The following is a 17,698-nucleotide window of genomic DNA, read 5'->3' as shown; positions in this document are numbered from 1 at the left end:
AAGCTTTTTCCAATGCATCTGCAGGCCCTCTGGTTTTCACACCTGGCTTTCTGTTGCCTGTTATTGCCCTCAGCTGTTCATTATGTTTCTACGGAATAAAAATGACTCGGCAATAGCCATCCTACCTGTTATCCATACGGCTACAATTTTCTCCATACTTTTCAAATGCCGGCCTGGTGACACATTCCTTTCTACCACACCATCCCAATTCACTGTCAGTGTGAACTGTAACCGCTGGAACTTGTGGCAGCAACTGTCTGTTCTCCACCTACCACGAATGATGGGGTTCGGCTGCATCACTTTGTGTCTCTCACACACTATTAATCTCTGCTACCTATCTTGCATATTAGACAAAAAAATGAAACAGTTTATACAAGAATATTGGAGTGCTTTCCAAAATAGATTTAAAATACTAAGAATAAGGAATCAAATAAAACATCAAAAGTATATAAGTGAGATACTAGATTTACTCAAAGAGAAATGAAATTTCCTGGGTAAAACATGTGTGATAATACTGATTCCGAAAAATGGCTATATAGTCACCTTTGTCTATACATTTAAGCATAAATAATAGGTATTGTTCAGGACACACGCTGTGAAGAAAGAAATGAATGAGTCAATTGCTAAAACACACATATAACTACTTAAGATAACATGAATATTTAATGAAAATTTAGCATATAACATCTGACTTTTATCCTGCAGACAAACGAGAAAAATTACAATAATTCATTTTACCCAATACATTTTACAAAATCAGACAGAACGATTTTCTAAGCAGTGTTAATAAAAACAGCAATTTAATTTCAAACAAATATATTACCATCCTATTCCTTTATCCTAACATGTATTTAATTGGCAAACCTACTAGATTACTGAAATCAGTAAAATCCAATCCATGATGCTTCAACTGCTTGGATCGATTTGAAATTCATTTTTGAAATTCATTTTTCTTATGCTAGAAGCCTGATTATCAGTTCCTATTAAAATGCTATGCCCTACTCCTTGCCCCAGTAAGTGTGACTAGTCTTTCACATAAGGCTAAGCGACAGTACGTACGTCTGCATAGCCACACACGATTCATCAAGCACACACACTCCAGCTCCTCAGACAAGGTCACCAATGGGCAAGCAGCCTTCCTAGTTCTCTTGTTCCTCATAGTGAGCATAGCCACTGGCATAGGTCCTTCCTAAATTCAAATTACTAAACAAATCTGATGACTCGGCATCTGAATCCTTTCCACCTTCATCTTCTTCCTCTTCATCATCCTCCGCTTCGTACTCATCTTCTTCCTCATCATGGTAGCTGGTATCACCATACTTAGCAGATGCAAGGTTCTTCCAATAGGCATCATACCCAGAAGCTCCATCTCCCTCTTCACCTCCAGTCTGCCGGCCAAATTTCAGGGAGCGTGCTACGAAAGACAGATATGTATGTGGCACCTGATTAGCTCCAATTCTCTACATCCTCATTTTCCTCTACAATATATGAAGTTACATGAACCTGACTGGCTGCTTCTTACTCTCAAATGAAGAAGTCAGTCACGTTTTCCTTATTTCCTCACTTAACATTTAACTGGAAAGAAAGGAGACCTTAGAAACAACAATCAGTTCAATCCTACTTAGAGTCTACATACACATCATATATAAGAAATGATAAAGATGTGTCATTTCATTAATTCTAGACAAAGCAGGAAAATGAATTAAGAATAATAGCACTCTCCATACATAAGTTAAATAAGGCACGTTAAAAGCTAAAATGCCCTTTGTTTGATCAATTAAAAGTGCATTTTCAAATCACAGAACAGGTGATTTCATGTCATTACACTCTTCTCAAGAGAGCTACTTCATAATTCAGATGTCCTAGAAGACAAAGGCTGTCATTTCTTCTGCCTTAGTAGCAAAACAAAGGTAAGTGTAAAAAACACCTCACCTCACTGTATAACTATCTTTGATTAAACAAAGTACTGTCAGAGTCATTTAGAATTATGGTTCCATTATATGTTTGGTAAAGAGTCAAATTCTCTTTAACAAAATTGTGAGCTTCATCACCGTAAGCATGTTTGTAGTAATTGCATTCCTTCATAGAAAAGTTATATGAAAACTGTAAAACAATTTCCTACAGTAGTGACGTATAACATAATGAGCATCACTGCTCAAATGTCACACACATAAGAATAGCTTCAAAATGAATTCCAACTTGCAAGTACTGAAGATTACCACCACTTGAATATTGAGGATTTATTGCTACTCAATTATTTAAAATGAAGCCTCAGCAAAAACAGAAAAATCATTTTTTTGGTCTTAAATTTCAGTATTCACTATGTCAGTGACTGAAGCAAATGCCAAATATCAGAGTGAATGACGGTATATTTCTTAAGTTAAATTGGGAAATTTTACCCACAAATTTTCCAAGGCTATAAAATTCCATTTGCATAAGAGAACACATTCATCTTTTCAAATACGAAGAAAAGGCGAAAACAAAAAGAGAAAGAGAAAAAGAAGAGATAAACCCCGTCTAAGCAAGAAAGCAAAATCACCCCAGCGGTATTTTAACAAGAGCCTTACTTGACATGCTAAGATCCTTAGTTTCCTGAGTTTCATGTCCACATTTAGGGCAGGGAGGCTGTTTTCCTTTTTCTTGCTTAAACACCTTGCTCCTTGTATGATCATCACAGAAACAAGCCTGTATAGGAGAAATAAAAATGAGCTGGTTAAATAAGTAATTCAAAAATTATATGAAGACATCACTTACTATTTCAAGGAAATGTAAAGTTAAAGATATACTTTTGCCAGGGCAGAGATTAAGAGTTTTGTTGGGACTGGTCATGCTCCTGATTTCAATTCCTTAAAGGAAAGGGTCTCTGCCAGGACTCTTCTGAACTATGGCCTAAACACAAGACAGAAAATATATGCAGGGTATGGTATGTAGACACGTTTCTTCGTAAATATGGGTATTTACAAAGCCTCTGATGACATAATGGTGACCAGCTTATCTACCTGCACAGAGCACACAGTCTAACTGGAGACACAGACAAGTGGAGAGGCAGCTACACACACTACGCATTGCAAGGGAAGTGAAGAGGAGAAGCGCCAAACCAGACCCAGGATTCAGGAAAGGCTGCCTGGGAGACGTGAAGTCTTAGCCTAGATCTGCAGGAGAATGGGGGTGCAGCAGGGTAAGCAAAGACGGAAGAGTGATCTAAGGCAGAGGAAACAGCACAGACAGAACTGGAGAAGAGTTGGGGGAGAATTAAGAGATAGGGTTAGGAGTGTTAGTAGGAACCAGAGAAATGACTCCGAGAGGCAGTGAATCAGCTGCATCTGTTTAGTGATCTCTGACAAATGGAAATGCTGGAGACAAGGTCTAAGGAAACACAACATTATGGAAATCTTCATTGTACTCAAACTCTACCAAGCAAGTGCATTTTGACATAAGGTGAAATATGCTCCCATCATTTTGGTCAGAATGTTCTCTATAAACATAAGGTACAAAAACACTGAGCTAAGATTCAGGAGACACACGCACTAGTGTCAACTCTAAGACAAGCCAACTAGATGACCTATGAAATGCCTCTAAGCTGTCTCAACTTCATTCACAATCTCTAAAATAAAAGAAGTAAATTACATAATGTTTAAGGACCCTTGTAGATTTATTATAGCTATAAATAATCCAAGAGCTGGTGGATGAGTATGGGGATTAAAAACAAAAACGAAAAAATATAAAAGTATACCTTACAACGGAGACAGGAATGCTGACCAAGCCGATTGCATGAAACACCTGTGAGGGAAAGTATATAATATCCGTTTTCAAACTTGGAATGAAAACACTATTTTCCACAGATTTATACTTGATGTACTATCTTAGATCAATTATCAACATTTTTTTCTCTGTCTCATAACCTATAGGATACAAAAAATGAGATGGAATCCCCAGCCAGATGCAAGTAACCCAGCAATTGCACAGACACGGCATTCTTTTATCCTCCAATCTCCTTCTATTGCTCCAAAACTAGGAGATGGCAAGCTTCATTAATGATATTTAGGAAACTGAAATGGTAAGACATTTTTTCAGTGACATTGGCTGGACTCTTCACTTAAGGATATAACAGTTCAGGACTTCCCTGGTGGTGCAGTGGTTAAGAATCCGCCTGCCAATGCAGGGCACACGGGTTCGAGCGCTGGTCCAGAAGATCCCACATGCCACGGAGCAACTAAGCCCGTGCGCCACAACTACTGAGCCCGCAAGCCACAACTACTGAAGCCCATGTACCTAGAGCCCATGCTCCACAACAAGAGAAGCCACTGCAATGAGAAGCCCGTGCACCGCAACAAAGAGTAGCCCACGCTCGCCACAACTAGAGAAAGCCCACATGCAGCAACAAAGACCCAACACAGCCAAAAAAAAAAAAAAAGGATATAACTTCAATTTTTAAAAGAATAACTGTCTCCATTAATATATATTCTCTCCTCGTGTTGTAGGCTATTGCCATTTTTTGCAAACTTCTGATATGAGAATAGAATACTTCAGGTGGAAAAGCGTGACTATGAAGAGAAAATAATACTCAAGTGGGCAGGAAAACAGATGGAAAAATCCTAAAATATTTTATCTCTATTTTAGTCAGTAAGCCACATTAATTTTGGTCATTATCTACAATTAATGCAAATGTTAATGCAAATAATGCTCTTAAACGTAAGAGCAAATATTTTAGAAAAGCCAATTTGTCTGGTACATATTGAATATGCCAAAAAATGAAAGACAAAAATAATTAAGAGAGGTATAGAAACAAGAAAACAAACTAAGCCTTACCCTGATATAGTCTAAATATAAACTATTAACTTTCAATTTACTTAGAGGTTTTGAAAAAGTAAAGAAAACAAAAGGAAATCTATCTTTATAATTCAAATATTGCAGATGTTTCTAAGTTGGGGATCTTTTAAGTTTGCCTGGGTCATGGGGAGCTTTTTCAATCTGAACAGGAAAGTATTTTTTTAAAAACTCAATGATGATTTCTCAATTATGTGTATTATTATTGCTTCTGTCCAACCATCCTTCCACAGTGACACTGCTATTTCAGATGGATTTATATTACCTGTCCTACATGCTAATAATAAAAGTAAAAATCAACTGAGTACTTATTTTATATATATAAGGAATATATAAGTATACCAAATTACTCCAATAATAACTATATTATTTCAGTCTGTGGAGGAAAAAACCTGAAATCTCAATCATTTCTACTTGAAGGTATGCCTAGAGAGTAATTAGGTTCATTCTTCATTCAGTCAAAAGAGGATATATATCACCAAAATGCTACAAATCCCTTTCAAGTACAGAACCAGAACACAGACTGAAAGTACAAAGTGCCCAACCCAATTTCCCTGTGCACCAGGCATTTCTGATACAGAATCTTCTCCCATCCCCACCACCTGAATCTTTGTCATGCCACAATGACACAATCCCAAGAAACTCGTTGTTGTCTATCACACCCTCACCCGTACTGCCGGAAACCCAAACCACTAGGATGGGATGTGGCCTTGCCAGTCTTCTTTCCCTAATTACACCTCAAAAACACACAGGCACTCCACTTCACTGCCCTGTTATTTTTCTCCCCAAGAGATAAAATCTTGAACTTATATAAAAAATGCATTTCTCCCAGATTCTAAAAAATATTGTGACATTCCTAGTTTGAGACTGGGGAATGGTTTTCTTTTTAAATCTATTTCTATGTGTTCATAGTATTTTAAAAGAAAGCAGGTTAGAATACATCAAAGCCTGCTGACAATAAGCCATTTAAATTAGAAGTCCCTGGGCCACTTTCATTATTTTAAAAAATAAGGGCAGAGTACACACATGTGTTTTGTTTTTGTTTTTGTTTTTTCCCCTCAAAACATACTTCCCACTGGTTATACAGGTAAAGAAGTATTTTATAGAATTTCCATATCTTCCAATTCATAGTTGTATGCTCAAATCCAAAAATGATGAGATATGACCAATTAAGGGAATAGAAACAAACTATCTTGGGGACTTATATGTATGATTAGGACAGTGTTTCAGAGAAAATATTTCAAGTAGTGGATGGCAACTGGCGAAGGAAAAATGACAAAGAAAAAATAAAGCAATAAAAAAAAGGAAAGAAAGATGATAAATTACAGTAAACCAAGGAAACCTGTGAATGTGCAATGAGAATGACTTTAACATGAGGTATCAAAGGCATGGTAATAAATTTATCTTAAAATCCTTTCAATTATTCAGTGTCTTTATTTTTCCTTTGTCTTTTACTGAATCACTAAAACTTCTTAATGGAAATATAGCCTTATCACTTACAGTTGCCTGTCTTTGGGGTTTAAATGCTACAGAATACACAAAGTTCCCAAGTCCCAAATAAAATAATTCAATTTTTATATTATACATTCTGCAGAAGCCTAGGAACAGCTCAAAAAGGCTAACTACTCAGAGATGTTCCTTTAATCTTTTGAGATTTTCTTTATAAATATCACAAGAATTACATATGTGTGTGTATGTGTGTCTTAGACTGATGACTTATCAACTTTAAATTTATAGATAAGTATAGGGATTGGCATTTCATAGCAGAACAAGAACCAAATTGAAGAAAGTGAATTTGGAATTTGAGTCTTTCCTACAGTGGTATCTACTATTTAATAAGGGCTTTCTAAGTGACAGGTGCCATACTTATGCTTTATATGGGTTCTCACTTCAATTAACTCCTTGAAAAAATTAGCATCTTTCTTTAATAAATAACAAAATTCAGGTTTAGAAAGATTTGGTAAGTTGCCCAAAAACATATGGCCAATAAGTAGAATTCGAGTAATGTCTGAATCTAAAACTTGAGCTTCTGAGAATCAACAGAATAGAAATAAAATAAAATGCAATCTATCTCTAAAGATGATACCACGAAACACTGGTTCTCAAACTAGAATACACACGAGAGCTCTGTGTGCAGGTTAAATACAGATGCCCGGCACCTGCCACCCACTTAAAGATAGAATCTCCAGGGATGAGGCCTTGACACCTGTACGTTTAAAAACCTCCACAGGTGTTTCTGATGCACATTCCTGTCTAACACTCACTGGAACCAACTAGCAGGAACAAACTAGGGGTATACCACTTATCTGGGGACACCTGAAAACAGGGTGGGGGAGGGTATGTTAGTTGTTATAATAACTTGGAAGTGAAAATGACTTTTAGCATTCAGGAACAGGGATGCTGCAAGGCCTGCAGTGCCTGATCAATCCCACAAAATGAAGAACTGACCCAACCAAAATGTCACTGGCACACTGTTGGACAAAAATGGACTATATGCGTTCTAAGTTTTTTCTACCAACAGAAAATAAATATTGAATTAAATTACAGTCCATAAGAGGCCGCATGAAAAACTAGATTCCTTTTTCATTAAGTTTAACACTTATACTATTAAGAATCTTGGGTATAAAGAACATCCAATATATAAAAACTTACATTTAAATGTTTCCGCTTCTAAAACCTGGCAGCTGGCTTGATGTTCAAACTGATCATCTTCACAAAGAAAGTTATGGCAAAAAGAACAACTGAAAATTCTGCCCCCTATTGGATTAAAGAACAAAACCCACAAATGTAAATACGATAAAGTTTAATTTAAAAAACTTCTCTGTAAAACTGCTCAGAAAAGATGGCAAGTTATTTCAGATTTACACTAAAATATCACGGCAGTTTTTGTTCTGGCAAAGGCTACAAAGAAAACTGACAAATTGAACCATAAAAGAGTGAACTCCCACTGTACCCTGGCTACCCACGTATACTCACAATGCTCAGAGACAGTTCCTCCCCTTTTATTCCCCTCCCTACCTGCCTAGGTAAAAATCCTAGTATTGCCTGATGCTGCTGGTAGAAATCCCTTTTCCAACTAAACTGACAACCAAAACAGTGCCAGTACTTATGATTGATAGTATCCTAAAAAAAAATCATAAAAAAAGAGCATCCAGAACGTTTCAAAGTCAGCCTTCACTTCCAGCAAAGCTCGTCATTTGTATGTAACCACTCACCATGGTCCCAGACTCCCCGTTCACATTCCACACACTCGGCATCAGTAAGCGGGCAGGCACAGGCGTGTGTACTGAGACACTTCCTACCATGACAAACCCAAGCTTCACAGAAGTCACATATTGCACCCTGCAACCAAAGAACATGAAAAATTAACCTCTGACACAACTGGCTGCAGCCATAGTTTAAGCAGTGGCAACCACCAAAATCATATACATTTAGCCACTTATCAACCTTCAGTGGTAACGAGTGGCTTCATTAAAGAAAATGTACTGTTTAAGCCAAAATTAAAGAGTGTTTCCTGAAAATCAAACTACTTCACCAATAGCTATTTACAGTATACAAATCTATAAATCAAAAGAAAAAGAAGCAGAAGGGAAACTATACACTTAACGCTAATATTAATCATTAAAATAAGTCAAAGAGCTGACAGTGTTGCCCCCAAACTGAATTTTACAATAAATCAAATGAAGTCTAGAGGCCATAATTTAAGCATTCCCGTCTATAGCAATTCTGGTAACTAAATGAAGTTTTTTCAAATACTAACATTCCTGACTTAAGAAAGTTCCTTCTTATCTGTGTAATTTATAAAATAAATATATAGCTTTTCTAGAATAACAGAGAGAAAATATTAAACTTCTGCCAGCATCTTTTTAAGGCAACTTATGCATTAAATCATTATTATATCTCTTTGTTAAATAAAACTAAAATAAAATATTTGGAACTAAATGACAGGGTAAGACTTTCCAATTCTCTGTCAAGGTAAGACTGTAAGACTACACACACCTTTAATAACACAATGACATCTACACAACACTAAGAGCTAGAAAGAATCTTAAGGAAATGGAATTGGATGGCTTTTCATTTACAGGTGAGGAGGGACAGGGGCCTGAGACTAAGTCCAAGTTCTAGAGCTACATTAGAGCTGAGCTGTGATTCAAATCCAGGTCTTCTAACCCTCAAAATTCACTGTTCTACTATTCAAGGCACTGTAACAAAAGTGGAAAAGAGCAAATAGGAAGAATGTTTGGGGACTTGTAAAAATAGATTACCAGTGCAGATAGCAAGTCCTCGAATCTATCTCTTGGATTACTCAGGGTTCTAGCAAGAGCAGAATGACACATTAAACTGGGTCATCCAGGGGAGTTTAAAGAGATAATTCACAAAGAACAGGGAAGGGCTTCGAAAACGTCAGGGATGATGCAGATACTACCCCTAGGGCTGAAGGGCCAACGGCAGGGAAGGGAGGGAGGTTCTACAACCGCAAGAGAGAGCCGGCTGTATGCAGAGGACTACCTGGTCATATGGAGAGGAACTGGTGGCCAATCCATGTCGAAATCAGGACAAGCTGGTAGGGAGTAAGCTGGGAGAATAAACACCCGGATCATAATTTCCTATCATCAGGTCTCCTGCCAAAGTCCTTTTTGGGCGGCTGAACCCAAAAAGAAGCCCTAAGTAAGACACTGATCCAGCCCACCACACAAGTCAGGCTCCCAGGGCAAATCAGGGGGAAGAGTCGGGGAGAGGGACTCTTAATCAGCAAATAGAAGATGGCCAGAAAAATCACTTTTCTAGAATTTAGAGCTAATGATGCATGATTCTACTTTAATGTATTCTTTATATAAGAGATCATTCATACTCATACAACTCAGTGAATTAAAAAAGTAATAATTTGATAAATCTGGACATAAGCAAACTACCAAGGAAGATTACAACAGCTTCTGAATAAAGATAACACTGACGATCCTATACTTAAAATAAAGGATTTTCACAAGATGATTATGAATAATTCCAACTCTTCTATAAGACAGCCACTCATGAAAAATATAAAGGTCTGCCTCATGATGGAAAATTATGAATATTCTACTATAAATATTACTTTCCTCATGGACTGACATTTGGACCTAAGAATAAATTCACACAATAGAATATATAGTAAAACTGGCCAAAAGGATAACATTTTTTTTGAAAAAAAGAGCAAAATGCTTCACACAATGCAACTGCTTCTATTATTTAAAATAATGAATTTTCTTTGAAACGTCTACATGTAACGAAGAGATAACGACATGTAATGAACTACATGTAACTACATGTAGTAAAGAGCATAATTCTGTGTTAACTACGTACTCTTTTTTGAAACGTAAAGCTTTAAAAAAACAATTAATCCTAGGTTCTTTTGGAACTACGTTGCTTATTTAACCAGAAGACTGAACCTTAGTTTAGCAGCACTTTCAGTATAGTAAATAATATTTTGTGATGTCTAATTAAGATATATTAGAAAGGTATCACTAACAAATGAATGTTGTTTAGGTCAACATTAGATGAGTCTCCCTTCCTTATACATTTCCCAATAAGAAAGAAGAAAGCAGTAAAAAACAAGTGGGTAATAAGTGAAAATCATACAAAAACATGCCACAGATAATCCAGATAACTCCAGACTGATTACATTTGGTCAGAATGCCTTCTCCTTATCCTCGGAAACCTACTGGTCTAAAATATAACTACAAGAAGCTTACCACCATGGCAAGGCCAGTACTGTAGACACCAGCATGTTTTATGACACAGTCAGAAGACTTCATCATGCACTTTGTTTTCCCTAGCAAAGAAACAAATTTTCACTATTAGTCTTGCAAAGTACTACATGCAAATATTCACTAATTCCTCTTTTTATCTAGCCCAAGTTCCTATGGAAATAATTTGAAAATAAAGAAAGACCAGCACTATCTACTGCTTATATAACTGAAAAAAGAAAATGAATATAACTGAGACCTCATTACCTGAGTCAGATCTTTTGAGATTAGGAACTTATATGATAATTCATGTTTGTACTAAAATCAAAATTTGAAGGTTATGCTTTGTAATCTAATAATCACTAAAGCAGTTAAAAATCTTGTGAATTTTCAGGTGAATTCAGGGAGATTTTTAAATGATATGCTTTAAAAGTGAATTTTACACTTTGTAATTCACAATAAACGCAGTCTGATTTGAAGTTACTGCTTCTTTCTTTCCCTAGAACATATCAAACCAAAGCAAATCAAATAATAATTATGCAAATTATCTGGTTCATTTTTTTAATGTTTAACCATAGTTAAAAACTTACAAACTTAGCCCCTGGGTAAACATTCTTCTAAAAGAATTGTCAAGTAGTGCCCAAATGAGCACAAAAATCAGGAATATAATGATAAAGCTAAAAATCACAATACAGCCACAAGAGCTCTTATCTAGCAGCGAATTACCAACCCGAAACACTGTCAGGACATTCACTTATCACATGCTGTGAGAGGATTAATGGTGACATATTAATCACGCATCTCAGACTCCACAAAGCAGCACACGAAAGAAACAGAAGATGCTCAATTTTCCACTTCCTTGATTACCTAAGAAACAAAGCTAGACAACAGGAAATGGGAAGAGAAACAGGAAATGAGGGGCAGCAGCCCCCTGTCCAACACTAAAGACAAGAATCAGGGAGTGGGAAGTGTATCCGTGCACAGCACCACAAACGCTGAAAACAGGGGAAAGGCCTAGCGACAGCTTATCTCAATCTCCACAGTCTATTTTCTCACTCTACATCCATTTGTCTTTTGTAAATAAGGATATAAAAACTGGCAAATGACTGGTCTATCTAGGCCAGTGTTCTCTTTTCCATTAATTACATACCTCAAAGCTGTCTCTGAAAGCTAGACCTACACTAGAAACATTCAGGGGTGTGGCCCTAAGCCTTCCTAACTTTCTGCAATGTTATCATGCATAAACACATTTAAATGAGCATATCTCAAATTGTGTTTCACCTGAAACTATTATCCTATAAGCAAAGGGGATACTTGTTCAAATAAAAGTTTGGGGGACAAACCTGGAGTAAAGACAATTAATCAGGTTTCTCTACTGGAGGTCTTCAGAACCTTTAACACATACATAGGTAAAAGAACTCTCCCAGGTGGGAATGAGGGAATGAAACACACAGCGTGTCTCAAATGTATGCTCTGCTTTAAGAAATACCTACTAATATCTCAAGTATTCTGTGGAAGACTATTTGGGAAACATGGATCTTGTTCTATGAACTACTATTTAGTTTTACTCTGAATAATCATTTACTCTGAATAAAAGTTTCCACTTATACTTGGGAACTAGGTAAGTGGCTTAGGAACTCTATTCCACTCACTTGGGAATACATGTGAGGAAATTCAAGAGTCATACGCTAAGAACCAAACAGAAAAACAACTGATCACAAAAATTGGCACCAGGTAAATGTGGAATAAAATTATTTTCAACAGCCTAACACACTGCAGGCAGTATCAGCAGAAATCAAAATTTAGGAAAGTAAACAAAGGATATCGACAAGACTAAGACAGTATAAATAAAAATGCAGCATCACCAAATGTTATTAGTCTGAAATCTAATCTTTCCACGTTTCAAACAACACGTGGTACCTTTATCTAAACTGTATCTTAATTATTTTCCAGCATTACACAAAGAGACAAAACCAAGGCTTGACAGTTTTTTGATAGGCCAAATAACATTTTATGTAGTCTTATTAATAGTAAGGTATAACATTACTGTAAATGATAATGATGAACCCACAGGTTCAAACTGATTAAATGCCAAACAAATGTTTGATAAAAGAAAAGCATGTGTTTTGATCATATACTTACCACACTGTGCACAAATTGGTAACTTCTGTACAGAATTACAAAAATAGCAAAATGCTCTATTCTTCTGCCGTCTTGTCATGTAAAAGAAAATTTTAAAATTTAGTCAATATCAGATAAAAGGTCAGTCTATATTATTATATATAGATAGAAAAAGAAATGAATAAAAATTTACCTCTGACACTTGTCACATTCCTGTAAAACATAAAAACGTAACATTAATTTGTCTACTGGCTGAAAACTGCAAAGTTACTTGAATTATAAAGAATACCGTTTTTCGTGTTAAAATTTAAGTGACATTTGCCCAAACCCTCCAATTCCACCCATGAATACAAGCATCTATACATACTTTAACAACAAAGGTATGTTTTGGGGCCTACCACACTAGAGAAAGAAGGGGCCTTTTCACAAAAGAGGCTAAATACAGTAGTGGTCTGTTTTTTGGATTTTTTTTTTTAAGCAATCAGAAAAATAATACAGAATGAACACAAGAAACAGTAGAGAACACAGTATGTTGAAGCTCACAGAAAATCCAGAATTCTAAACATGGTATTAAAAAGCTCTCCACGATCTGGTCTCTAACCACTTTTCAAACCTCACTGGCCTATTCTCTTTAGATTCAAGTCACTATTTGTCAGCCATTCTCAAAATATGTCTTGTATTTCTTCTTTTCCATGCCTTATTCTAATACTTTTCCCTGAGAAGTCCCTCCTCACTTCTTCACCTACGGGAAGTCCTGGTGATGATCCCACCTCCTCTGTGAACTGTACCCCATCCCCACACTCACCTTTATCACCTCAGTCCTAATGAACCTTAATCCCAATTGTACCTTTTCTGCAGCACTTACCAAAGTCTAGCCCTCACTGTGTATATTTATGTATGAGTCATTTCTTTGTCTTCCTTCTCTTCTCTAGAAATCACCCTGGCACGGACGAGGGAGTCCCCACTGTCCTATCTGTGCTATGTCACCTCGCTCCCCCTCACCCCCCGACCAACCCAGTACAAATGCTGGTTAATCCTGGGTTGAGCACCCACCCAAGCCCAACCCATCGGAGTTCTTTCCCTCTCTGAGGGCAACAATATGTGATGTGAGACATGGGAGCTATGGACCCAGTGGCTATGAACTCCCCAAAATGGAATAAAACAATCTGAGAAAATGGAACTAAATAAAAGCAAAAGACAGAACTACAGGTTGTTTCAGGTTCCAGCTGTCCCTGCATCCCAGCTACATCCATGCCCTTCCCAGCTACACAAGTTAGCCCATTACTCATTCAATCAACTATTTCTCCCTGAAGTTACTTAGGTTGGATTTCTGTCATTGATAAACAGTAAGTAATACAGAAAACAACTGAGCTATAAGCTTGAGGAAACCAGGACTGTGTCATTCAGCTACGTATTCCCCTCAATGCCTAAAATAGTACCTGGCACAGAGTAGGCACACAATACACGTATGAGGAATTAAGTCACATTAAGCATTTCATATGTCTTCAATGAAATCAAAAAAGAAAAAAAAAAGAGGAGTGGAAACGGAAAAAGTAGAGAGGCGTGGAAACAGGAAGATACGGGACAACTCAGAAATATGGTCAAAGGAAGGGAAGAGGTAAGGATGACTTAGGATGAAAAGGCTCCAATTAATAGGACAAACTGAGGAAGGCATACTAGGTTAGAGAAGCTGGAGAATGTCACACAGTTCCTAGTATGTATTCCTGTTCAATACATATCTATTTGTCACCAATGGTAGCCAAGGTAATATGACAGGTTTCAGAAATAACAAAATCAAACAAAATTCACCACTACTCAGTGTTAACGAAAACAACAGACATGCCTTGAACATAGATTTATATAGTTTTTCAATTGATAACCAAAAAAACTTACCATTGAAGCATTGCACGGGTGTTTAGCTAAATCGATAGTGCTTCTTGACGCTCTTAGTTGTTTTTCACGTTCCCGGCGATTCTCTGCCTTCTTCCTCGCACCAGTCTTTTTTTTAGGCATCTCCCCTTCTTTCTACACAAGCAAACAGAGACGATATAATTGCCTTGTTGCATTTGCTATTTTAAAGAAACTAAGGAATAGCAGAATGAAATCTTCTAATTCTCATTAAACTTTAAACTCAACCCAGCTATTTTGATGGCTAAGCACATTTTAAGCCTTTATGCATCATTTAGCACACATCATCCCCAACAGATGGCTGTTAAAATAAGGCACTTATTTGTATTACCAAACAGTTCTAAAAAATGTAAACATCAAAAAGATTTATCCTAACAGCCAAAATGGTTTTCTTTCCCACAGAGCAAAAAAAGTTTCTCTGATATTCAATGTTCTTTAAAAATTACTCTGTACCAAGTGAAAAAAAATTATTAGTAATATATAAATAACAAGAATCATTTAAAAGTATATTATTTACCCAGTTTATATCACTTTTTTAAGCCCTATATTCAGATGACCTGATGCTGCCAAGTCTTCAAGTACGTCTAATTTCTCCCATGTAATACCTGAATAAAACATCTAATAGTCAAGTCAAATGACATTAACTACAAAGCCAAACTACCCTCTCCGAAACGATATTAAAGGCATCTGAGTAGCTTTGACTCCCTGAAAGCTGCCTTTCCCGCTACTTTTACCTGCAGTGAGCATGTAATTTTAACAGGGTTCAAATTTAACAGTATGTGTTTACCACACATATCAAAATAAGGACTTTAAAACTGGCTTTTATCAGGTAGTTGAAAGAACTACCTCATTTAGAAAAACAAGGTCTTCACCAAATAACACATTTTTATTTGGCTTTTCATCCCATCTGAAGACACAAGTTCCCTGAGGGTTCCAGCCCTAATCTTTCTTGACAATGTTTGCTTCCCAGCCCTGCCTGAAATAAATTAAGCCTTAACAAATGAAGAGATACACGAATGAATGAGTCCATGCGCTTGCTTTGAAATAGAATCTCAAATTTCTTAATATTCTTCAAAATACATGTATTTTTTTAAAAAGTCTTTTCTAAGAGAGGTTCTCAAAAATCAACTGTGGAATTCCCTAAAAGCACAGATTTAGACTTCTAGGCTCTATCCAAGATCTACAAATTCCAAACCTCCGAGCACGGTTTTAAGTTTCACTGGTGACTGACACACAACCTTCCAGAAGACAAAAATATTCAAAGAAACCAAAGTCGTGCCCATGATACAGGGAGAGAGTTCCATGAAAGCACACCTTGACACACACTTCTCATTACAATACAGCAAAATCATACACCAGCTTGTACCTGGAACAATACTAAGGTCACTCATAAAAGTTGTCCTAATTTCCGGGTTTCAACTCTGATGTTGGAATGCCCAATCAAAAAACCGCGCGGTGGTTAGTTGCGACTTAAAAAATATGAACAAACCAGACAAGGAGGTTTAGTGGGTGGTTACCTGAAATAACGTCCAAGTCCACTAGGTCACCCTTCCGGTATTTACAATGACAAAACTTACAGGGTGAAAAGTTGTGTACTGCCCTCGCCAAAGGAGCTAAAAAATAATCACAGGGTGATCACCGGTTGAATTTTCTGCGTCCCCCGGGGAGAACCCGCTGGGAAAGTTGAGCCTCATTTTTTTCTCCTCTAGTTTGTTTTGTAAACTTAAAGAGTGAATTCTATTTCTCAGCGTTATACGGGTTTAAGCCCTTCTCCAGGAACGCTCCCACTTCTTCAGGACGCGGCCCGTGTCACGAAATGAGAAAACAGGCCCGGGGCCACTGAGGCTTTGGAGGCAAAGCCTGCAGCCGGAGGACCCAGCGGGGTGCAGGGGGAGCCCAGGGGAGAGTCGGCGGAGGTGCCACGCGACTCTGGGAACCAACGGCCGTCCCCGCCCGCGGGGCACCCTCCCTCGCGCGCGCTCCGGGCCGACCTCGCTCACCCTCGCGGGGAGGCCGGGCTCACTCCGGGGGCCGAGGGGCAGGGAATGGCGTGAGGTCCGCCCGCGGCGGCTGCAGAACCAATTCGAGGACCACGACTCCGGGGGAAAAAAATGCTACTAAGCCCCGAGGAAGGCGGACAGAGCTGCTTCCAGGCACTAGGAGCCGGACCGGATGTCCTCTGACGTCAGCACGTCGACAGGGGAAGGCCCGCCCACTTCTGTTCGCTCCGCCCCGTCCCTCCCCCTTCCGCGGGGAGCGGGTCTCCCAATCCTGGGCGGAGGACATGACTGAGAGAAGAGGAAAAATGGGGGAACAGAAGGAGGGAAAGGGTGGAAGTTTTATTACCTCAATTTTATGTTTTCAGAAAAGGAGAAATCTAAGCGAAGAGAAAAATCTAAAAAGAAAAAGGAAATGAACTTACCACCTGGTAGTGGATCAGTTGACTCAAACAGAAAATTCTTGCCTAATTCTTCTGGAAACTTTCTGCTACCCGCATATTTCGTGCCCTCACATCCCACTTTTCGTGTTTGCTCCACAAGTTGTCCCTTTAGTTGTCCAGTGAAGTTCTGTGCTACCCTCCTTTGTCTATTTCCACTGGCCTTCTGGAATTCCATTCTTTTGTGAACAAGTTCTTCCACATTCTGAGCCTCTAGTGTGTTTGCTGCCTGTCCTTAGCTGAAACGTAACATCACCCCCACCCCCTTGCAGAGTCCGTTTGCTTTAAACTTGAAAGTGAAGGTTGCGCATTTTCCCACACTTCCTTCATGTCTTGGTTAGGGGGGTGGGGTGTGTCCCCTTGCTTCCCAGTGCCTCACTCACATAATTCATCCTCGTTTTTATGTAGCAGTGCCACTTTTTATCCTTCCTTGTTGCTATGTTTTACCCTCTCCTCACGGATGGAAGACTCTGGAACCTGACTTCCAACTTGTGCCATCACCCAGAATCACATTAGTATCTAAATGGAAGACCCATCCTCTTGGGTTCTGGATTTCTTCATCTCCAGTAGCCATCACCTCTGCTCCAAGACAGGCACCCACTCTCATGACTGTACCTGAGGCCTTGTCATCAGGTGGAACTACTCCACCACTAAAATCCAAAATTCAAACATCTAACCAACC

At 38.1% G+C, this 17,698-nt stretch overlaps 1 protein-coding gene across 1 annotated transcript; it reads right to left on the bottom strand.

Annotated features, from left to right (window-relative positions):
- Positions 1 to 449: 449 nt before the first annotated feature.
- ZNF330 (zinc finger protein 330) lies at positions 450 to 16,754 on the bottom strand. The gene is made up of 10 exons (XM_065877971.1): positions 16,580 to 16,754; positions 14,565 to 14,696; positions 12,865 to 12,884; positions 12,693 to 12,763; positions 10,557 to 10,636; positions 8,043 to 8,169; positions 7,480 to 7,584; positions 3,734 to 3,780; positions 2,568 to 2,685; positions 450 to 1,414 (listed from the first exon to the last, which is right to left on the bottom strand). The coding sequence occupies exons 2-10, from the start codon at positions 14,682 to 14,684 to the stop codon at positions 1,140 to 1,142; spliced, it is 963 nt and encodes a 320-aa protein (XP_065734043.1). The 5' UTR covers positions 14,685 to 14,696; positions 16,580 to 16,754; the 3' UTR covers positions 450 to 1,139.
- Between the last annotated feature and the right edge of the window lie 944 nt (positions 16,755 to 17,698).

This window comes from Phocoena phocoena, chromosome 5 (genome assembly GCF_963924675.1).
Source record: "Phocoena phocoena chromosome 5, mPhoPho1.1, whole genome shotgun sequence".
Classification (NCBI taxonomy): Eukaryota; Metazoa; Chordata; class Mammalia; order Artiodactyla; family Phocoenidae; genus Phocoena; species Phocoena phocoena.
The sequence above is the reverse complement of the archived record's forward strand: the minus strand, read 5'-3'. Positions and strand labels throughout refer to the sequence as shown.

Coding starts and splice junctions, on each gene's coding strand:
- ZNF330 (XM_065877971.1), bottom strand. CDS start 14,684: ATGCCTAAAAAAAAGACTGGTGCGAGGAAGAAGGCAGAGAATCGCCGG. Junction 7,585..8,042: donor ACGGGGAGTCTGGGACCATG/GTGAGTGGTTAC, acceptor TTAATCCAATAG/GGGGCAGAATTTTCAGTTGT. Junction 3,781..7,479: donor AGAAGCGGAAACATTTAAAT/GTAAGTTTTTAT, acceptor TTTCCCTCACAG/GTGTTTCATGCAATCGGCTT.